The sequence below is a fragment of the Quercus suber genome, unplaced genomic scaffold (assembly GCF_002906115.3).
Source record: "Quercus suber isolate HL8 unplaced genomic scaffold, Cork oak 2.0 scaffold_17, whole genome shotgun sequence".
NCBI classification, from domain to species: Eukaryota; Viridiplantae; Streptophyta; class Magnoliopsida; order Fagales; family Fagaceae; genus Quercus; species Quercus suber.
This window is the reverse complement of record NW_027069482.1, coordinates 658,999-679,484: the sequence shown is the minus strand read 5'-3', so window position 1 is coordinate 679,484 and position 20,486 is coordinate 658,999. Positions and strand designations below refer to the sequence as shown.

The 20,486-nt window shown below is 31.0% G+C and overlaps 1 protein-coding gene across 2 annotated transcripts; it reads left to right on the top strand.

Moving 5' to 3' along the window:
• The first annotated feature begins 780 nt into the window (after window positions 1-780).
• LOC112028681 (salutaridine reductase) lies at window positions 781-3,785 on the top strand. 2 transcript variants are annotated; one of them, XM_024061366.2, is made up of 5 exons: window positions 781-886; window positions 1,137-1,380; window positions 1,928-2,005; window positions 2,166-2,348; window positions 3,027-3,781. In XM_024061366.2, exons 1-5 carry the CDS (start codon window positions 852-854, stop codon window positions 3,405-3,407), a joined length of 921 nt encoding a protein of 306 aa, XP_023917134.1. In that variant the 5' UTR covers window positions 781-851; the 3' UTR covers window positions 3,408-3,781. The 2 variants fall into 2 exon arrangements, with proteins under 2 accessions (XP_023917134.1, XP_065616295.1); XM_065760223.1 differs by lacking the exon at window positions 2,166-2,348 and having other exon boundaries at window positions 3,027-3,785.
• The last annotated feature ends 16,701 nt before the right edge of the window (window positions 3,786-20,486 follow it).

Here is a 20,486-nt window from a genome sequence, read left to right as displayed (position 1 = left end):
AGTGAACATAAAATAATTTATACAAAAAAGAGAGTGAACAATTTCTTAAATAATGCTGAACAGAAAATAATTTTATGTAAACAATGAACAATTTTAAACAATGTAAAAATTAAATTCATATTTTGAAATTAAAATCTCTATATTTTACAATGCTTCTATTTAAATAAATAAAAACATAAAAAAGTTACTTATTTTTATCTTTATGTTTATTTGTTGATTATCCTTAAAAAAAAAATTACACGGTACTCGAGTTTGGTAAACTCGAGTACTGTAGAAATAAAATTTTCTGCATTTTATTTATAAAAGATACTCGAGCCTAGTATACTCGAGTATTGTGTTGCATGGTACTTGAGTTTACCAAGTTCGAGTACCACATTATTTTTTTTTAATCGCCCAATTTCCAGCTCAGCAGTGTCACGGTAGAGCTATAAAATAGGGTACTCGAGTTCACCTAACTCGAGTACTATAAAAAATGATAGATTGCCATTTATTTTCGAAACAGTAGTTTTTTTGCTAAAAATTAAAAAAAAAAATGTGATATTTGGCCATTTTGGCCTTTTATTCATATTATTCTAATAAATAATATTCATAAATAATATTCAACGGTTGAATATTATGTAGATCATATATGTCATCATCGCGTACGTGTAGAGATAGAATGGATTAGATGGAAAAATACGTCATGGCTAACGTATGCAAACGTTTAGCAAGACTGAGAAAGAGACAATTCAATGAGCCAAAATTATAAATTTCAATTAGCTTTGACATTTTTTTGCACCAACTTCAAACCACAAATTTAATTAAGGCATCTTCCTCATTAATTGGTGGTACATACTCTAAGCTCATAACAAATGGCTGAAACAACCAAGAATCCTGAAACGAAAAGGTAATTTGATCTTTAATTATAATGTTTTTAGTTTTTTTTTTTTTAATAAAGAAAGTTTTAATTTCTGGCGTTCATTGGTGATAATAGTCATTATCATCATACCAAGACACCAATTAATTTTTTGTGTAGACGGAGATTGAATTCTAAATCTCTTAGTTGAACATAAGCTAGAGATCCTAGTGACATCCTTAATCCTCATTATTCTTTCCTTTTTCTTTTTTTTTGGCATTAATTTCAAACTCTTTCCCAGGGTTGCAGTCGTAACAGGAGCCAACAAAGGGATAGGATTTGAGATATCTAAACAGCTAGCTTCAAATGGAGTCAAGGTGATATTAACTGCTAGAGATGTGAAGAGGGGCACTGAAGCTGTTGAAATACTCAAGGCTGCTGGGTACTCCGATTTGAGTTTTCATCAACTTGATGTCTCGGACCCAGTTAGCATTTCTGCTTTCGTGAATTTCATCAAAACCGAATTTGGGAAGCTTGACATATTGGTACCTAGCTAATCCAACTCTCTACCCATCTTCTGAACTTGACTCTATATATACTACTACTTGCATGTGATTGTGTAGATTGTGTTTAATTGCTTCTTTAAATTGTTGCAACCATTTTCCTAGAATTTGGGATTAGCAAAATTTTGATTTTAACAAAGATAATACTTTATATTATGGTGTTTTGATTCTAATACATTGCTGATTGTTTCAAAATTTATCACTGTCATCATAGTAGGAATTTCTAATTAAGCTATCTTTGTCCACATCTCCTCTTATTTAAATAAAATTAAAAAAAAAAAAAAAATCTCACATACGGCAACTTAGATTAAATGATTAAATCAATAATTTTTTAACAATTTAAACTTTTGAGACAAATAATAATTTATGAGATTTGAAAAAGACAACTATGGTTAAATTATTTTTCTATATAGAGTTTTAAATAAAGATAAACCATGTATTATTTTTCTCTTTTTTCCTTCTATTTTTTGCTAGCTTGGCGAAATTGAAACCCAATTTAACTAGATGAAATTTTGTTCTTATTATGCAGGTAAATAACGCAGCGGTTAATGGATTAACCACAGTTGGTACAGTGGATCCAAAAGACTTAAAATTTGGTCCTGATGATGTGAGTCTCTCAGTGTAATATAATCTTTTTTAGTATTTCAAAATTTGAGGACATAATCCAAAATTTAGTAGCAATGGCTAGATGAATTATTAAAAGTAGTAATCAAATAATTTAATTTAGACATGTATGAAAGATCGTTTACCACTGTATGCCATAACAGTTTGAAGGTCCAAATGCCGGAGCCTTGAAGAAATTTTTACAGCAAACTTATGAATCTACAGTGAACTGTTTCAAAACAAATTATTATGGGATCAAGCAATTGAGCAAAGAACTTATTCCACTTCTTCAGTTATCAAAATCAGCAAGAATAGTAAACATCTCCTCCACCGTGGGACAGCTCAAGGTAAAATATTATCTTATGTATTAGGTATATACATCACATCCCTCACAGTTTTTGGCCCTATAGGCTGTAAGAGGTTGAATGTATAGACCATATACGTAGGAGACTTTTGAAAGAGGCACAATTCCTTCGTAATCACATGGTTAATAAAATTATTACGTGACAATTTAAAGAGTAACACTAGCTAAGAATACTACAATTTTATTATTTAAATCTTGCAAACTGAAATGTCACATTTTAAATACAAGATAAAAGAATAATAAAAAAAATTTATTTATGATATTGTTGATGTTTCACCATTCACATTTATTATAATATTAGATTATGAATATTTTGTAGTAAAACTGATTGTAGATTTAGTATTTTGAGTCATGATTATCAAACATTCATTAGAGTACATGATTCATACACACTGTATGTTTATTATAAATATCTGGAAAAAAAAATTGTGAAAATTATGCACGAAATTCTAGATATGAAGTGTACACTATGAGTGTGTAAATTCTCCAATAACTTGGAAACTTTATGGTTTTTCCTGATAATTAGATGATATAAACATGTTTTTATTTGTGCTTTGAAACTTTATTTGACATGCATTAAACGAATGGTGCTAGAATTTTCTGGACCAAGATGAAAAAAAAGAAAAAATATTTAAATTGAAAATTTGTGTTTGTATTTCAGTTTATTTCAAATGAGAATGCAAAGAAGAAGCTAGAAGATGGGGATGGTCTCACAGAAGAGAAAGTGGATGAGGTGGTTGAAGAGTACTTAGAAGATGTGAAGGAGAATTTGATAGAAGCTAAAGGTTGGCGTAGCAATAATTTTTCAGCGTATCCTGTCTCCAAGACAGTTCTGAATGCGTACACAAGGGTTCTAGCAAAGAAGTATCCCACAGTTGCCATTAACGCAGTTAGTCCTGGATTTACCAAAACGGATTTGAATTACAACGCTGGGGTCTTGACTACTGAAGAAGCTGCAAAAGGCCCTGTGATGTTGGCTTTGATGCCTGATTCTAAGCCTTCTGGGCTTTTCTTTGATAGGACAGAAGTTTCAACGTTTTGACTGCATTAATGTACTAATGTGTGCGTGGAAGGAGGAGACAGAATAAGGCTAAAGATTGTTGTTGTTTTTGTTGTTTTATTTTATTTGATGTTGGCTTTGATGCCTGATTCTAAGCCTTCTGGACTTTTCTTTGATAATACAGAAATTTCTACGTTTTGACTGCAAAATATAATCAATAGTTTAGCAGCAATACAATAACATGTTAGGTATGTGTATTAATGTGTGCGTGGAAAGTAAATTATAACATTTGCTTTTGATGGTAGCTTTACTCAGGTATTAATCAGTTATACCTGAACCTCAGCCCTTCCGTCCCCCCACACCCATAAGCACTTATACTTTGTGGAGTGATCATCGCATTAAGGGTGTGCAGTGATAGCTAGCTGATTTTTTTACTAGTTGAGTTACATGTATAAACTACTTTCTCTTGCAATTGTATTTCTTTTGTACTTAATAAAATAAAATTCTGATGAATCGTGCACAAGGACAATTTTCGTGGAGTTAGTCTTGCCAGGAAAAATAGGGTGAAATTATTGGAGTCATACAATATAGTTACTACAATTTGTACCTAAAGCAGAATTCAATATCTCTAATGATTAAAAAACTAGCGCTGGCTATGTGCAAGGCACGTGTTGCCCCAGTGGTGAGAAAATTAATATAGATTTTGTGTGTGATATCATGAATTTTGGTTCACCCAATTTGATTATATTAAAAAAGAAGTTTAAGAATACAATAAAATATCACAATATTTTTACAATATCTTCATTTTTAGGATCCGAATAGATATTTTTTTTTATTTTATTTGAGAGAAATGCTACATTCATAATATTTTTAGAACAAATTCTAAATAACAAGTTATTATTGGTTTTAAGATGATAACATTGTTATTTTTATTTTCAAAACATCTATTTTCAGTTGTAGTTGGTCATAGTCTTATATTTTATTATTTTATTTCGACTTGTAAGAAATTGATACTTCAATATTTGTAAAAATATTATGAAATTTGTTATATCGATATAACAATATATATGCCAACTTACATAAATATTTAAAAGAAAAAAAAAACAAAAACCAATTATTGGGAAAAAAAAATTTTAGGCACGGTAAAAATTAATGTTAAAATGTTGTGGACTTAGCATTTTTTTATTTGGTCTATAAGAAACTGAGATCTCAACAATTGTGAAAATATTGTGATAATAATAAGTGTTGTAACATTTTCTTAAAATATTTATTTTCAGTTGTGGTTAATCACATTCTCATATTTTATTATTTTATTTCAACTTGTAAGAAATTGGCACATTAATAATTATGAAAATATTGTGAAATATGTTGTGTCAGTATAACAATATATATGCCAGCTTACATAAATATTTCAAAGAAAAAAAAAACACAAACCGATTACTAAAAAAAAAAACTTTAGGCATTGTAGCTATAGTGCAAGTTGAATAAACCAAAAGCACTGTAGCTCCAGTGCTATCCATCAATAATAGTTTATCTATGATTTGTTGTGAAATTAATGTTAAAATATTGTGGATTTAGCATTTTTTTTATTTGATATATAAGAAACTGAGATTTCAACAATTGTGAAAAAATTGTGATTTCAACAATTGTGAAAAAATTGTGATAACAATAAGTGTTGTAACATTTTTTTAAAACATTCATTTTCAATTGTGGTTGACTACAATCTCATATTTTATTATTTTATTTCGACTTGTAAAAAATTGACACGTCAATAATTGTGAAAATATTGTAAAATTTATTGTGTTAGTATAACAATATAAATGTCATCTTACATTAATATTTAAAAGAAAAAAAACACAAATCGATTACTGGAAAAAAAAATAGTATAGTACCAGTTGAATAAACAAAAGGGTTATAAAAAAATAAAAAATAAAAACTCACGAAACCAAAGCACTGTTGCAGCTACAGTGCTACACAGTGCCAACATTTGGATGCATAGTACTGAAGCATTGTAGCAGCATAGCTGCTATTTTATATATAAGACAAGATATATAAAGAGATATAATAAAGAAGAATATATATATATATATATATATATATATACTCTGATATCAAAACGATGTGTTTTGGATCTGACATTAAGTTTAATATTAGTTCCAAAACTACATCGTTTTGGTATTAGCTTCAAAAAAAAAAAAAAAAAAAACAAACAAACAAACAAACAAAACGACAGCAGCACAATTTTAAACCTAGAATTATTTAGATACCCACCTCCTCACTCTCTCATCAGCCGCCCAAGCCCCAAACTTTCCCTCTCCCATAAATGTCTACCTCCTCTCTCTTTCTCTCTCCTCACTTCTCTGCCTCCACCTCCACTGCTTGCTACTTGCTACCACCATATTCTGCCCCTTAATATCACAATTCTTGGAGTGTCACTCTTTCCTCCGTCGTTTTCGCTATTCTCAAGAAGTTTTATAGAAGATTTCGAATTTTGATGCTCCTCCTTACAATGCTTTCTTTGAGGTTTGTTTATGTATTTTATTTTCAATGGTCTTGAATGATCTTTTATGAATTCAGTTTAGTTTTTTTTTTTTTATATTTTTATTTTTAATGGGTTTTTTGTGATTTGAAATAAGATATTTTTGAGAGAAAGATTGTGAATTTGTTTGTGTTTGTGTGTTTTCTTTTGTTTCTTTTTTCTTTTTATGGTATATTTGGCTTTTTGAATGATTATGATGGGGTTTGAGTTGTTAACTACTTTGTGTTTGATTTTGGGCAGTGATTGACGAAACCAGATTTTTATATGGTTAATAGATATGGATTCAGTTTAGTTTAGTTTAGTTTATTTATTATTTTTTTTTAATGAGTTTTTTGTGATTTGAAAAAGATATTTTTGAGAGAAAGATTGTGAATTCGTTTGTGTTTGTATGTTTTTTTTTTTTCTTTTTATGGTATATTTGGCTTTTTGAATGATTATGATGGGGTTTGAGTTGTTAAATACATTGTGTTTGATTTTGGGCAGTGATTGACGAAACCAGATTTTTATATAGTTAATAGATATGGATTCAGTTTAGTTTTTTTTTTTTTTTTTTTAAATGGGTTTTTTTTTTTTTTTTGGATTCAGAGAGAAAAGATAGAGAAGAGATACAAAGAGTTCTTCCAGAGAGAAAAGAGAGAAAGAAGATATCAGGAGAGTTCCAGATCCCCTTTGGCCTCTCTCCCTTCCATTGTTATATGTCTCTCCTCTCCCTTTCATTGTTTTATATATTCAGCCAAAACGCATCGTTTAACCCTCCACCAACGGACATAAAATTAGGACTCACGAAACCAAAGTGCAGCCTAGACACATCATTTGGCACTCCACAAACTGACAAACAGACAAAATAGAGGGACTCACCAAATTTGTACTATAGATGAACAGTGTTTTAACACTAAATGCACAGTGACAAATTATTGTAGCGGCATAACCGCTTTTATATAGTTAATAGAAAAAAAAAATCATAGTTATTGAGGTCATAATATTATATATTGTAATTAGCACTTAATAAAAATGGTCTTTAGTGGTAGTGCAAATGAAAGCAACATTACATTAATTTAAAAAAAAAAAAAAAGATTTAGATAGCAATTATGAAGTTGTGAAATAATTGAAATTAAAAATTTTAAAAGTTGTGAAATAGTTGAATATATAATTTTACATTTTCTTTACAGTAATTTTAGTTAAAAAAAAAAAAAGAAAAGAAAAAAAAGATAAGCTAAGGCTAGGGTTTTTTAATGCTTTCACACATTTCCTAGTATGAGGCAGGAAAACAGTTTTAACTTTTAAGCATAGCCTCCGGTCTAACTGGAGAAGCATTAAATGGATCTACAAGCATGAAATTTGCTCTAGCATAAATTTTGTGCTTGTGTCAGTTTAACAAGGCATTCCAAAGAAATAAGAATTGGTTCAATGAAAAGGAAAAGTAATCTGTAAAAAAAACCCAGATCATATGCTTACAGCTTGCAACAAATGCTTCATCTCAAAAAAAAAAGAAAAAAAAGAAAAAAAAAAAAAGAGCTTTCCACAAATGTGTCATTTTGTTTTGGCGCCAAACTTAAATTCAAGCATGGATGTATTGATCACGTCAATGTTATCATTTTTAAGAACAATTAAATTTAACTATGTGATTCGTCAATCAATAAAATAACCTTGTTGAATTTAAGAACTATGTACCTAAATTTTTATTCTTTGAGTCCGTTTGGAAACAGTTTATTTAGTTGAAACTGAAATTTTTTTACTAAAAATATTGTAAATAAAACTAAGAAGTAACTAAAATAATATAGTGAAACTTATAAATAATATTAACAAATATAATAAAACTCAAGAATAATAAAAAAATAATTAAATAATAAAAAAATTTAACTTTTTAAAGCCATGCCAAAAGCAACATTCGTACGTGAGAATTGCATGGGATCCGATATCATTGATGGATGGTCAAAGGACCCTAGGAGTTAGGACTAGGACCACTGTTGATAGAGAAATTCATCTCTCATTAATGGCCTTGTAGTTGTAGCTAGACCTAGGACTGGAAAGTGCAAACCATACCCAAAATTTAGTCAGTGTAGGCCTGAAGATATTGACACAATAGAAGCCCAAACTACATAGATAAACCCGTTAGTCTATTTTGTCTAGCTAGGCCATTTATGGCTGTTTTTGACTTTTTCTTGGGGCCTGTTATAGACTTATAGACACCAATTTCCGTGTGTGTGAATTAAAATGGCCCAAAAGTTAAAAAAAAAAAAAAAAAAGGTATTAGGATCAAATTTTGCTTACCTAAATATAATCACAATGGAATCAAAATTCTTGTGTTCCACGCCACATACATATGACATTATTTGTTCTCATCTTTTCCTGCAAAGAAGTAAGTTTGTTTATTTCATTTTATTTTTTCAAAATCAGGAATGGATTTTTGGAGTTGAATGAAATAAGAACAATAACCGATTATATAGTAGATAATATATTTTTGGCTATTAATTTACTGTTGAAGGTTTTCTGCGTTTCAAACAATGGAACACATGAATAAAAAATCCTTAGAATTCTAACATTCACTTCTTGATGACAATAGTTTTACAACCAGGTTCTGTATCAGTAATTAAACTCAAAAAAAAAAAGTTTCAATTTATTAACATGAGATATTGGACATGAGGGCAAGAATTCAAATTGCGACATAACTATGTGTTTCTATTTGACGCAAGAAGAAAAATGTCAAAAAAAAGAAAAGAAAAGATTTTGTTATAACTAGTCATTTTTTAACAAGATTATTCAAACTAAGGGAGTTAATCTCGTACCGGTAGCTATACCAGTTTGACCCGTAGAATGATATATTTCGATATCGGTCAATATCAGTGTATTATTTTAGGTTTACAGTTATTTTTTATATTTGTGTGTGTGTGTGTGTGTGTGTGTGTGTGTGTGTGTATTATAATAAATATAAAAGTTTACCATAAAACATTAACTCAATTCAAAAAAAATTATTCATAATTTTAGACTTTAGTATCAATTAAAAGAAAAAAAAAAAAATAAAAAATAGAAGGCTTAATTGTTCATTGCATACTAAAAAAACAAATAATACTAATAAGTTAATACAAATAAGTTATCATTCTGCCCTTACAAAAATTCAAAAATTACAAAACTAAAAAACTAATTTTTTTTTTTTTGGTACCGGCCGATATTGCCCAAAATCAGCTGATATTTAAACCGGTACAAAATATTTGCGTTTCAATATTGGTTCGGTCGGTACTGGTACGGTATCGACCACCTTGATTTAAACTACATCTTATAATAACTTAGGCTAAACCCCTAACTTCATAAAAGTTTTTTGAAGCCTAACAAAATAAACTTTTATCAATAGAAGAATTATATAATTTCATTTTACATTTAGGAATATTTATGAGCTCTTCTAGGATAAAACAAAAATTCACAACATTCTCAAATTAGTCTACCATTGCACATGTGGGTTATTAAAAGAAATTCCAAATTGCATATTATAGTAGACTCATGTTTGAGGTGATATGTTAATATTTGAATGAATGTGAAATTATTGTCAAATTTTATTGAGTCCCTACTTTATTGCATATTTATGTGGCATAGAAGACTCAACCAGCATGTATAACATTCCTAAATTGCGCATAATATTCTAATTGGACTTGAATGTGACCATAAAAACCATATAAAATAAGGAAATATTACTTAATGTTTAAAAATATCAAAAATTACCATCAGACCTTGTAACCTAGTGGCACCCAGTTCCGTTGTAACCATTAGCTGGGGGGTTCTATCCCCTGCAATTACCCAGCCAAAAAAAAAAAAAAAATTGACACCATGTGATGTCCTTCTTAACATTTATTGATGTGCTTGTTGTTTCAAGCTTGATGTAGAATTGGAGAATGGTCGATGAAGCAAATCAAATGCGGATAAAGGTTCCGATGGAGCATTTGTTACAACATTTATCAAAAGTTCTTATCGTAAAATTCCTAAAGGCCTACATCGTAATAATTCTGTTATACCTCAAATTTGGCTTTGTTTGAAGATTTTGGTTGTAAATGCGTTGTGTGGACATATACTTATTCATATATTAAATGTGTTTAGGATAATCAAGAATATAAAAATACTAAATGGTTATAATGAACCTTAATTATAATTTGATTAGCCATTCTTGGATATAGTACATATGTGGCTAATACTTTTCTCAAGGCATGACAGCAACTCGTGTCTAAATAATTCATCAAAGAACTAACCATTGCAATTTTACAACTCAACAAACTTTCTACACAAAATGGGTAGGCAACCTTATCATTAGTTTATATGAGACAACTTTTACTAGGCATTACACTATCTCCTCCTTGTTTTGGTAAGTTTATCATAAAGGAACTTGGTCCACTTAGAACTTAAAAGACACTTTAAATTATGGGTCGGGGCCCTTTATGTAGGGGGTACATCTATTGTCTTCTACTTTTTGTTGATCAATCATTAACTATGGACTAAGTACTAGAGGTAATTCCAATCACCCCCCATTACATATGTTTGCTAGTGGCCTTTTGACCTAATGGTATGCCGCTTAAACACTTTTGTTAGTTAAATTTCTCTTTTAGAGTGAATTTTGAAATTTGTTTATGAGCCTTATCCTTCCTCTTTTCTCATTTTTAGATTCTCTCTCTCACACACACACATATATATATATAAATAATTTGATAATTATAAATTTATAATGGGATAGGGAAGATGTGAACTCAGAATTTTTTTGTTGATAATACCAGGTGATGCAAATTAAACTACAAAAATCTTAACTTAAATCCCAATCTTAATACATAAGAGAAAACACTTTTTAGTGTTTTCTTAGTGAAATTATTCAAATTTTTACAATGAAGAAAGCAAAGATAATCTTGAAAACCAACTCTCTTTTTTTGGGGACCATTCTATCGCTTAAATAGTTTTGTAGGTTAAATTTCTCGTTTAGAGTGAATTTTGCAATTTGCTTATGAGCCTTATCCTCCCCCTTCTGTCATTTGTAGATCGATTGACATTAACTTAAAAGAAAAAAGAAGAAGAAGAAGAAGAAGAAGAAGAAGAAGAAGGCATATATTCAACTCAAGAGACTAATCATTACAATCATGATTAATATTATATTTTATGCTAAGTAATGAATTAATGATCTAATTACTTATTGTTAAGTTTAACTCTCTCGTGCGCACACACATACATGTTAAGTTTTAAACTTTAAACCTTGCTTAATCTTTTTTGTTAATTTGATAATTTTCCACAAATGTGTCATTTTGTTTTTGGGGCCAAACTTAAATTCAAGCATGGTTGAATTGATCACTACAATTTTATCATTTTCAAGAATAATTAAATTTAACTATATAATTTGTAGATCAATACAATTACATTGTTGAATTTAAGAACTATATACCTAAATTTTTATTCTTTAAGTTTGTTTGAGAACAGTTTATTTAGTTGAAATTGAAATTTTTTTACTAAAAATACTATAAATAAAACTAAAAAGTAATTAAAATAGTACAATAAGACCTATAAATAATATTAACAAGTAAAATAAGATTCATGAATAAAAGCAAGAATAAATTAAATAGTAAAAAATACTAATTTTTTAAACCAATACAAAGCTCAACATTTGTACGTGAGAATTGAATGGAATCCGATATCATTGATGGATGGTCAAAGGACCCTAGGAGTTAGGACTAGGACCACTGTTGATAGAGGAATCCATCTCTCATTAATGGCCTTGTAGTTGTAGCTAGACCTAGGACTGGAGAAATTATTCGGACCTCCAGGAGGACCACTGATGTGGTCCTCCTAGGTCCTGCCACCTAATAACATAATGCCACCTAGCCATTTTATAAAATTCAGCTCCACATCATCTTACCCATTAACTTGACTATAGTTAGCAACTCAAACCGTGATTAAAACACAGCTCCACCAGCCGAATTTAACCCAAAACCAATTAAACAAAATCAACTCTATTTCCTCTTTCTGCCTCCTTAACTCAAACACTTGATTCTCAATTAAAAAAAAACCTTCTTTCTTCCTCTCCCAATTTAGGGTTCATATCTTTCTTCAGACGGCTTTGCCAATACTCCCAATCAAAATGACCAAAATTTTTGCACAGTCCCTCTCTCTCTTTCTCACACACACACACACACGAAGAAACTCTAATGGCAGACCACGACGAAGACTACGCTTGCTATCTCCAAAACGTTGATCAACTTGCCCTGTTACAAGTCGATTCCAGTTCCGAAACTGAAGAAGAAGAAGATGATGATGATGATGATGATGATGAAGAAGAAGAAGAAGAAGAAGAAGAAGAAGAAGAAGAAGAGGAAGAGGAAGAGGAAGAAGATGATCAATGCAAGCGGAAGAGGAGAAGCTTGTTCGTCGAACGGATTGGGAAGCGTCGATGGCTCGCAAGATATTGGGCAAATCCAGCCGAAAACATCACCGGCGGATTCAACAACAACAGCGATCCAGATGGGTGGCCCGTCGGATTCATGTAGCGGAACCGGGAAACGTCCTCAGAAACCATCACCGGCGGCAACAACAACAGCGATCCATTATCTTCTATTACTTCTTCTGCCTCTTCTTCTAATCACGCGTGTCCCGGCATCTCGGCTGATCGCCACCAGAGCTTCACGAATTCCTTGCGATGATGAGTTTCAGTGACAACTCCTCTTCTTCATCCTGCTTTTCTGTTTTGGAAAGGCAGGGATGTCGACAATGTCTTGAAAGACCACTAATGAGATGAAGGCATACAAGAGTTCTTTTCAATTTGTAATGTGGGGAAGATTGTGATTGCGAGTCTTTTAGTTGCTGGGTTCCATGATTTTTGCATTTGACCCTTTTTGTTGATGCTGCAAAGATTGATGTCCTAAAGTTTTGAATAAAGATTGTATAGTGGTATTTGGTTGTGGGCAAGAATGTATTAGTGATATTTGGTTGTAGGCTTGCTGTTGACTTGGAGGAATTGGTTCTAATGTGAATTGTTTATGTGGTTTTGGTATAGTTGTTTTGGTATAGATATTGTATTTGCAAATAAATTTTGTGTCTACAGATGACCTTCATCTTTTTGTTTTGGTGTTTGTATCTCATTATAAATTTTGTTCATTTTGACAATAAAATTTCTCATTTGTTACACTATTAGTGATGTTTTTTTGAGAGAAATGTTAGAAATTTTATTCATGTATAGCTATTGTATTGCAAACACTTTGGCCATGAGCATCCTGGGTAGTATCGCTATTGTATTGCAAACTATTGTATTGCTATTGTATTGCAAGCAGTTTCATTATCCAGGAGCTATTGTATTGCAAACACTTTGGCCATGAGCATCTTGGGTAGTATTGCTATTGTATTGCAAACTATTGTATTGCTATTGTATTGCAAGCAGTTTCATTATCCATGAGCATCCTGGATAATGAAACTGCTTAGGCCTTTTCAATGCTTTCTCATTTATTTCTCCATATATTTCATCCCCACTTTTTTCATTTGACTACCTACTTATACCATTACACTAGCAATATCATAACTTGGTATTACAAAAGCTCTATTGGTAAAATTTACAGTTAAAGCTCTACTTCCCACAGCAATGCCAAATGAAAACTATGTAGTCCAAAACAGTTAACAGATGCATTATGCACTCATCATAAAATTTTCCTTCACTTGCAAATCCGGTGCCTATTATAGTGCTAAGTCCTAACTTTTTGTAACACAGTGAAAGAGCAAATTTTTACAAGGAAGGCAAACTAAATTATACAATTACAATTACACAATTACGCAGGTACTTATCAATTTGGCTTACCACTTACAATTACACAATTACACAGGTACTTATCAGAATACAAGAGAGGGGTAGTAACTGCCCAACCCACTGCACTTTTTTTTTTTTTTTTTTAATAACAAAACAAAAGGAGAGTTACACATTTGGTGGCATAGGAGATTTAGTAGCCAAATCAGCTATAGGATAGACACTATTAAGTACAACAGAAGGCACAATAAGGTACTTGAAGCCTATACCAAGCTGTTTCAAAAGAAGAAGCAAATCTTCATAAAGAAAAACCAACTTGAAAACAGGCAACAGTTTATCACATGGGATGAGGGAATCAACAAAAAAATATTAATAAAGTCAACGCCAAACATTTTTAGAAACTGATTTCTGATCACAAAGAAGAACACATGGACCATTCAATATATTTATAACAATCATCAGCCTGCCTTAAGCAATATTTTACTGAGAGTGCATCTTCACGACTAATCCAAAAAAGAAAAAGCAGGATATGCATGATTTAGACCAAGTTACATTCAATAGGCCAGAACATATGCCAGGTTAAGTGGAATCAAGGCAAAATAGGAGAGAGACAGAGATGGTAGTGGTAATTAAGGACTTGACAAACATAAAAAACACTACATGAGCCAGATTTGATACCTTAACACAAAAATCATTAATTGTTTAGATTTTCTAGTCCCATTGGGACAAAATTACCTGCCTGACACAAGAAATTTAACATCTAGTATCAACAAGTGAAACAAAGAGGGACATATATCAAAGAACATATTATGGATTTTCATAAGAACTTTTAGCACTGTTGCAAGTGCTCCATCAGTCTCACTTTCATCTCTCTTCAACTCAGCAAGAGATTTACAATTGAAGCGAAATTGGCAACAACTTGAAGCAAAGAAAAAGTATCTTTCCATTACTATTTACATCAAGCTTATGGTAACAGGATGATTGCAGCGACAAAAACCTATAAGATAAATTGCAAGTTCAAAGGCCATGAAAATGAACCTGAACAAATAACAAGTATCATTTCCCTATGCACCTATATCTTAAAAATTACTGGATAAATACACATATATATTCCCAAAAAATAAAATTAAACATATAAAAGAACAACCACATGCAAGCTGGTACTAGGAAATACTTTCAAATGGAAGTGATTAGCAGGGGATTGATAGTTGGTATCTTGTAGCAAAACCTAGTAAGCTTTTTTAACATTGTAATCCCTTGAATTTGAAATGAAAATACTTTTCATTTATATTAGTTATATTCAATTGGATAATAACAGTGTTGAATAATACAATTTTTTTCTAGAGGATGAGAAGGCATAACAAAAGTAAATATACAAAAAGGAATGTATTCTAACATATCCTAAAAATCAGTCTATTTTCATTGCCTTCAAAATACAAAAAACAACATTTCCTACAGCTTTCTAGCTTTCACTCCTCTCATCATCAATCTATACTTGTTAGTTGCATACTTGTCAGGAATCTTCAGAGTTGAATACTCATCAAATATCTTTCAAGTCAAATCACTTTTGTCTTGGATTTAGTTGTGTAAAACCATTTAAGAAAGAATTCTGCAAATAAATATGGACATTTTCAATTATTAGTAACAAAGTGAAAACTATTAATACAAATAAATAAACATAACTAATGAGAAATAAAAAAAATAAAAATAGCAAGTATATTTACCTGACTTAAATGATTCAAGCAATCGTTACTTTGAAGCATGCTTGTTAAGCTAACATTTGGAGAAGCACCGCTCCAATAAGAAAAAGGGATCTACATTCAATTTATCTCAACATCAAATGGTAGATATTTATAAAAATGAAATACAAGTTCATAAATCATTTTATTTTATTTTTTACTTGTACCTGATTTGATAGTTGAAAATGATTTGAACTACTAGTCATTGGCATGCCTAGAGAATGGAATACCTATAAAATACTATAAGAGATTAAAATGTATGATCATTTAAAAATAAATAAAAAAGAGGATGCAAGGGGCTTAGATCATACTTGATTATTGTAGTTCTCATCCATGGGTACACTAGATGGGTGCATCGGCTGGCATAGACTTGTACATTGTGGTCCATATGTTGAGATTTGTGAATTAGTGGCAACTGTTGCAAGGCATATATGGGTTACCTAAGTTTAAAATGTTACTTGACTATGCAAAATTATTTATAGATAAAAGACAATACATTCTCTAACAAGACCAGAGTTTGCTGGAAGTCCTCTCGTGGGCAATTGTTCTAAAAAAAGAGAGAAAATATTGGGCATTATTCACAACAAATAAATAATTGAATCATTGATCTAACATTTTTTCCTCTCCTTCTCTGCCCTTAAACAAGTAAGCACTAAACAATCTCTCTCTCTCTCTCTCTCTCATAGTCTCAAACACACACACATACACAAATCTTTTTCCATGGTAACAAATTTTGTTTAACATATATATATATATATATATATATTTTTTTTTTTTCATGAAGGTGGTGGTCCAAGGATACTGTGGCTATTGTGACAGGAGCAAACAAGGGGATTGAGTTTGCTATGGTGAAGAGATTGGCACAACTGGGATTGACTGTGATTTTAACTGCTAGAGACATAGAGAAAGGGCACAAGGCAATCAAGGAACTGAGAAACCAAGGGATTGATGATGTACACTTCTTTCACCTTGATGTCTCAGAACCTGCTTTGATCAACACTTTTTTAGTTTAAAATTTAAAAACGAAAATACTTACTTGATCTTGTAATATCTTTTAATGCCTTCCTTTTATGCTTCTCTATGTTGCTTTTCATTCATGCATTTGTTACTCCTTTTGGTCGCACACATGGGGGATCTAATATAGGCGAATTATTGAGTGGGCAATTTGTCTTCTTAACATCACCAGAGATTGTATTATCAACAAAACTATCTTCTTTTTCACCATCATCTTTTGCCACACTTAACACCTCCATATCTTTTTCAACTAATTCTATCATCTCTCTAATTTTTCTTCTGCACATTTCAGTATGTCGAGTTGTTGTTGCACTTCTTGTGAAAATTTCATAAACTGAGCGCATTAATTCATTACAACGTGATGTCATTGACAACTCATCATTTGCATCGGCTGATTTTGCATGATCACATACAACACTATCTTTCTTTGCATCTTTTGTCCATCGTTTCAAAATATACTAAACAGGAAGCTCTGTTACATTTTTCACAATAAGTATTCGCAAAGCATGTCGACATAGTAACCCCAATGTTTCAAACATTTTATAGTTGCATGTAACAACATTATTTGAGGAGTTAAAATGAACAACACAAACCCTCCGACCACCTCTTTCAATGACTTCATAAGTGGAGGACACTCCATTAGAATTAACATCTTGGTGTGTAACCCCCAAGGTAGAAGTAATTTCTAATTCAAATCTTTTAAACATTGTACGAGTATAAACAGATGATGCATGTTGCAAAAGTCCACAATTTTGGACTATTTGAAAAGATGTACCTTGTTTGCAACGAAAATCTTCTTCTAACTCTTCCGTGCGCATATTTTTTGAAGCTTTCTCATACTCATGTACAAATTCTGTTAGCCTCATTGTTTTGCATGCCATATGTTGAAAAAAATTATTTGTACTCTCGCTCCTGGATGAAGCTTTCATTCGGCAAGAGAAAATGTTATGACTAAAAACTGAACACCACCTTTCACGATTTTCATATAAGGTGCTAAGCCACTNTCTTATGCCGCTTCTTTGAAAGTTCTTATTACACCTAACTGAGCATCAGTTATTTTTCAATTGACCTTAAAAACGGTCTTTCTTCAGGCTTTGCAAGCTCATGATTATGATTAGGGTTGAAATGAGTAATCTTCCACTCACCATTTGTCACTGTAAACCGGATACTAGCTTCACAACCGGTCCTAGTTTGTAATCTTTTGAATTTCTTATCATCCAAATGGTCACCATCTCATGGAAATCCTTCTTTCGAACACACATACTCTCGCTATCTTACACCATTTTTTGCATATTTGAGTTTTTCTTTTTGAACACTAAACCAAATTCGTATAACATAATCATTATACAATTTATATGCTTCCTCCTCACTGTGCACCACCATTCCAAGCAAATTTTCAGCATCTTGTAGTTGTTCATCAGCTCTAATATCTATAATTAAAAACATCACAAAACACATTTCTAAGGAAACTCAAATCAAAAGGATAATAAAAAAAGAAAAAAAGAATGGTTAGAATGGTGTGTGTGTATAAACTATTAACTATAAGAAAAAAAATTTTGAACTATTTTTACATTTTGAACTTAAGGTTTTGTTTAGAACTTGTGCTCTGTTTCAAGACCAAAGAAACAGAGTGGCATCTAATAAACCCAAAAACAAAAAGTAGTAGGTAGGGGTATGGAATGGGTTCTAACAATTCACACTACAGACTCATAAAAATTTAATTTTTAATATCTATAAACTAGATAGAAAGAAAACAACACATAAAAATTTCATTATTTTAATTATTTCTCATCTTGGGTTTTTCTCAAACACGTAGAAGACACCGCATATGTAAACTACATAAAAACTAAACAAAGCAAAGAGAATGATATATTGAAGAGTGAAATAAGTCTTTGTAACATACATACCTTGATCAATATTGGTTAGCTGCAATGGTGGTGTGTGGATTCCAACAACCACTTCAGCCATAGCTTACAGTCAATTGTACTCACTATTCATCCAAGGGAGAAGAAAGAAAGCTCAGCATAAGATTGTTGAAAGGCTCGTCCAATGATGCGGGAAGGGAGAGGGAAGAGGATTGAGCGGGTAAAATAAAATTTTAGGTTTCAGAAATTGGGTGAGAAGAGGCTAACACAATGGGTTAACATGGTTTGATTTTGGCTAATTGATTTTGGGTTTCTAGCTGTGGGTTAGTGAGTAAGTCTGTAAGTAGAGTTGAGAGTTAACCTTGGTTTGATTTTTTAATTTTAGTTAAGTTAATGGGTAAGGGTGATATGGAGCTGAGTAAGAAAAGATGGTTATGTGGCCTTTTTTTATTGGGTGTTGGGACCTGGGAGGACCAATTAGTGGTCCTCCAGGAGGTCCCAATATTTTCTCACAATTGGTAGGCAAGCACAAAAGCTAGCTAGCTCTTATTGGTACTTTTGATGATTTTTTTTTTTTTTGCTTGGTGGTACTTTTGATGAATTAAATAGTCATTCTTTATAATATATTAATTATTAGTTTTGGTACTTTGTACTTTATGCACTTGGTATCATAACGTAATTAAAATATTTTTTTAGCGAATTTTTTTAACGGGTCGGGTCACAGGTTATTTGGGTTGGGTCGGGTTGACCTGCAAAAAAATCGGGTCGGGTCATGGGTCAACCCGTTTTTGCTTCGGGTCAAAAAAATCGTGTTCGGGTCAAGTGTTTTTTAGGTCGAGTCAGAATTTTTTGACCCGTATTGCCATGTCTATTGACTACACCCAAATGAAACAGTTTGGTCAATATATATATATATATATATGAAACAAATTCTGTTTGTTACAATGAAATTAACTATAATGAAAATCTTTTTACAAAGCAAAACAATTTACCAAAAGACGTTGTGTGAGGATTCTATATCCAATAGCCAGCCTTGATGTTTTGAGGGAAATTATTAGTGGGATCCATTGAACAATATATATGCATGGTTATCTTTAAGGAAGAATCTTTCTTTACAAATAAAACATCATTGACAATTATTTCATATTCTCAGCGTAATGTTGGTAGATTCTTGATAATTTTTTTTTAAATGTTATTAATTTTTTTTTTTTTTTTTTGTTTTTTCCTAATCTAAGTGATATATTTACTTATATCTGCTTCATCTTTGACTACACCCAAATGAAACAGTTTGCTCAATATATATATATATATATATATATGAAACAAATTCTGTTTGTTACAGTGAAATTAACTATAATGAAAATCTTTTTACAAAGCAAAACAATTTACCAAAAGACGTTGTGTGAGGATTCTATATCCAATAGCCAGCCTTAATGTTTTGAGGGAAATTATTAGTGGGATCCATTGAACAATATATATGCATGGTTAGCTTCAAGGAAGAATCTTTCTTTACAAATAAAACATCATTGACAATTATTTCATATTCTTAGCGTAATGTTGGTAGATTCTTGATAATTTTTTTTAAATGTTATTAAATTTTTGTTTTTTTTGTTTTTTCCTAATCTAAGTGATATATTTACTTATATCTGCTTCATCTTTAGGCTATTCAATACATACATACATATATATATATATATATATATATTGAGAAGATTCAATACATATAGATGATAAATCATTGTAAAGATCATTAGAAACAAATTCTAATCACACATTACATTATTTAAGAAATATATCACCTCATATAATAATTGAAGGTAAAATATATTATGTTTACTCGAAGAAAAAAAAATTACTAAATTTAAACCACTTTCAAATAACAAATATAGATAGCTTAATTTTGATAATCTAATTTATTGTATCAACTACAATTTATTGGAAAATAATCACATCATTAAGAAGGTTTTGAGACTAATACTTATAAGTCTCATTTATTATTTTCATTTTTCAATTAATGAAAAAACACATTTTCAAACTTTTCTACGCAACACGCAAGTTTGTGACTAGTATAAATAACAACGCACCAAAGAATCTTGTATCTCACCGTATCCCTCTTCCCATTGATTGTAAGAGGAAAAGAGAAAAAGAAAAGAACAACTATCTTTGTGCCTTTCAAATGGTGTTGGCTCTTCAAATTACATAATTGGCAGTGAC

Excerpts from the sequence above, each read along its gene's own strand:
- LOC112028681 (XM_024061366.2), top strand. The coding sequence starts at position 852 with ATGGCTGAAACAACCAAGAATCCTGAAACGAAAAG. Across the intron at positions 887-1,136 it reads AAGAATCCTGAAACGAAAAG|GGTTGCAGTCGTAACAGGAG; the intron begins GTAATTTGATCT and ends ACTCTTTCCCAG. Across the intron at positions 1,381-1,927 it reads TTGGGAAGCTTGACATATTG|GTAAATAACGCAGCGGTTAA; the intron begins GTACCTAGCTAA and ends CTTATTATGCAG.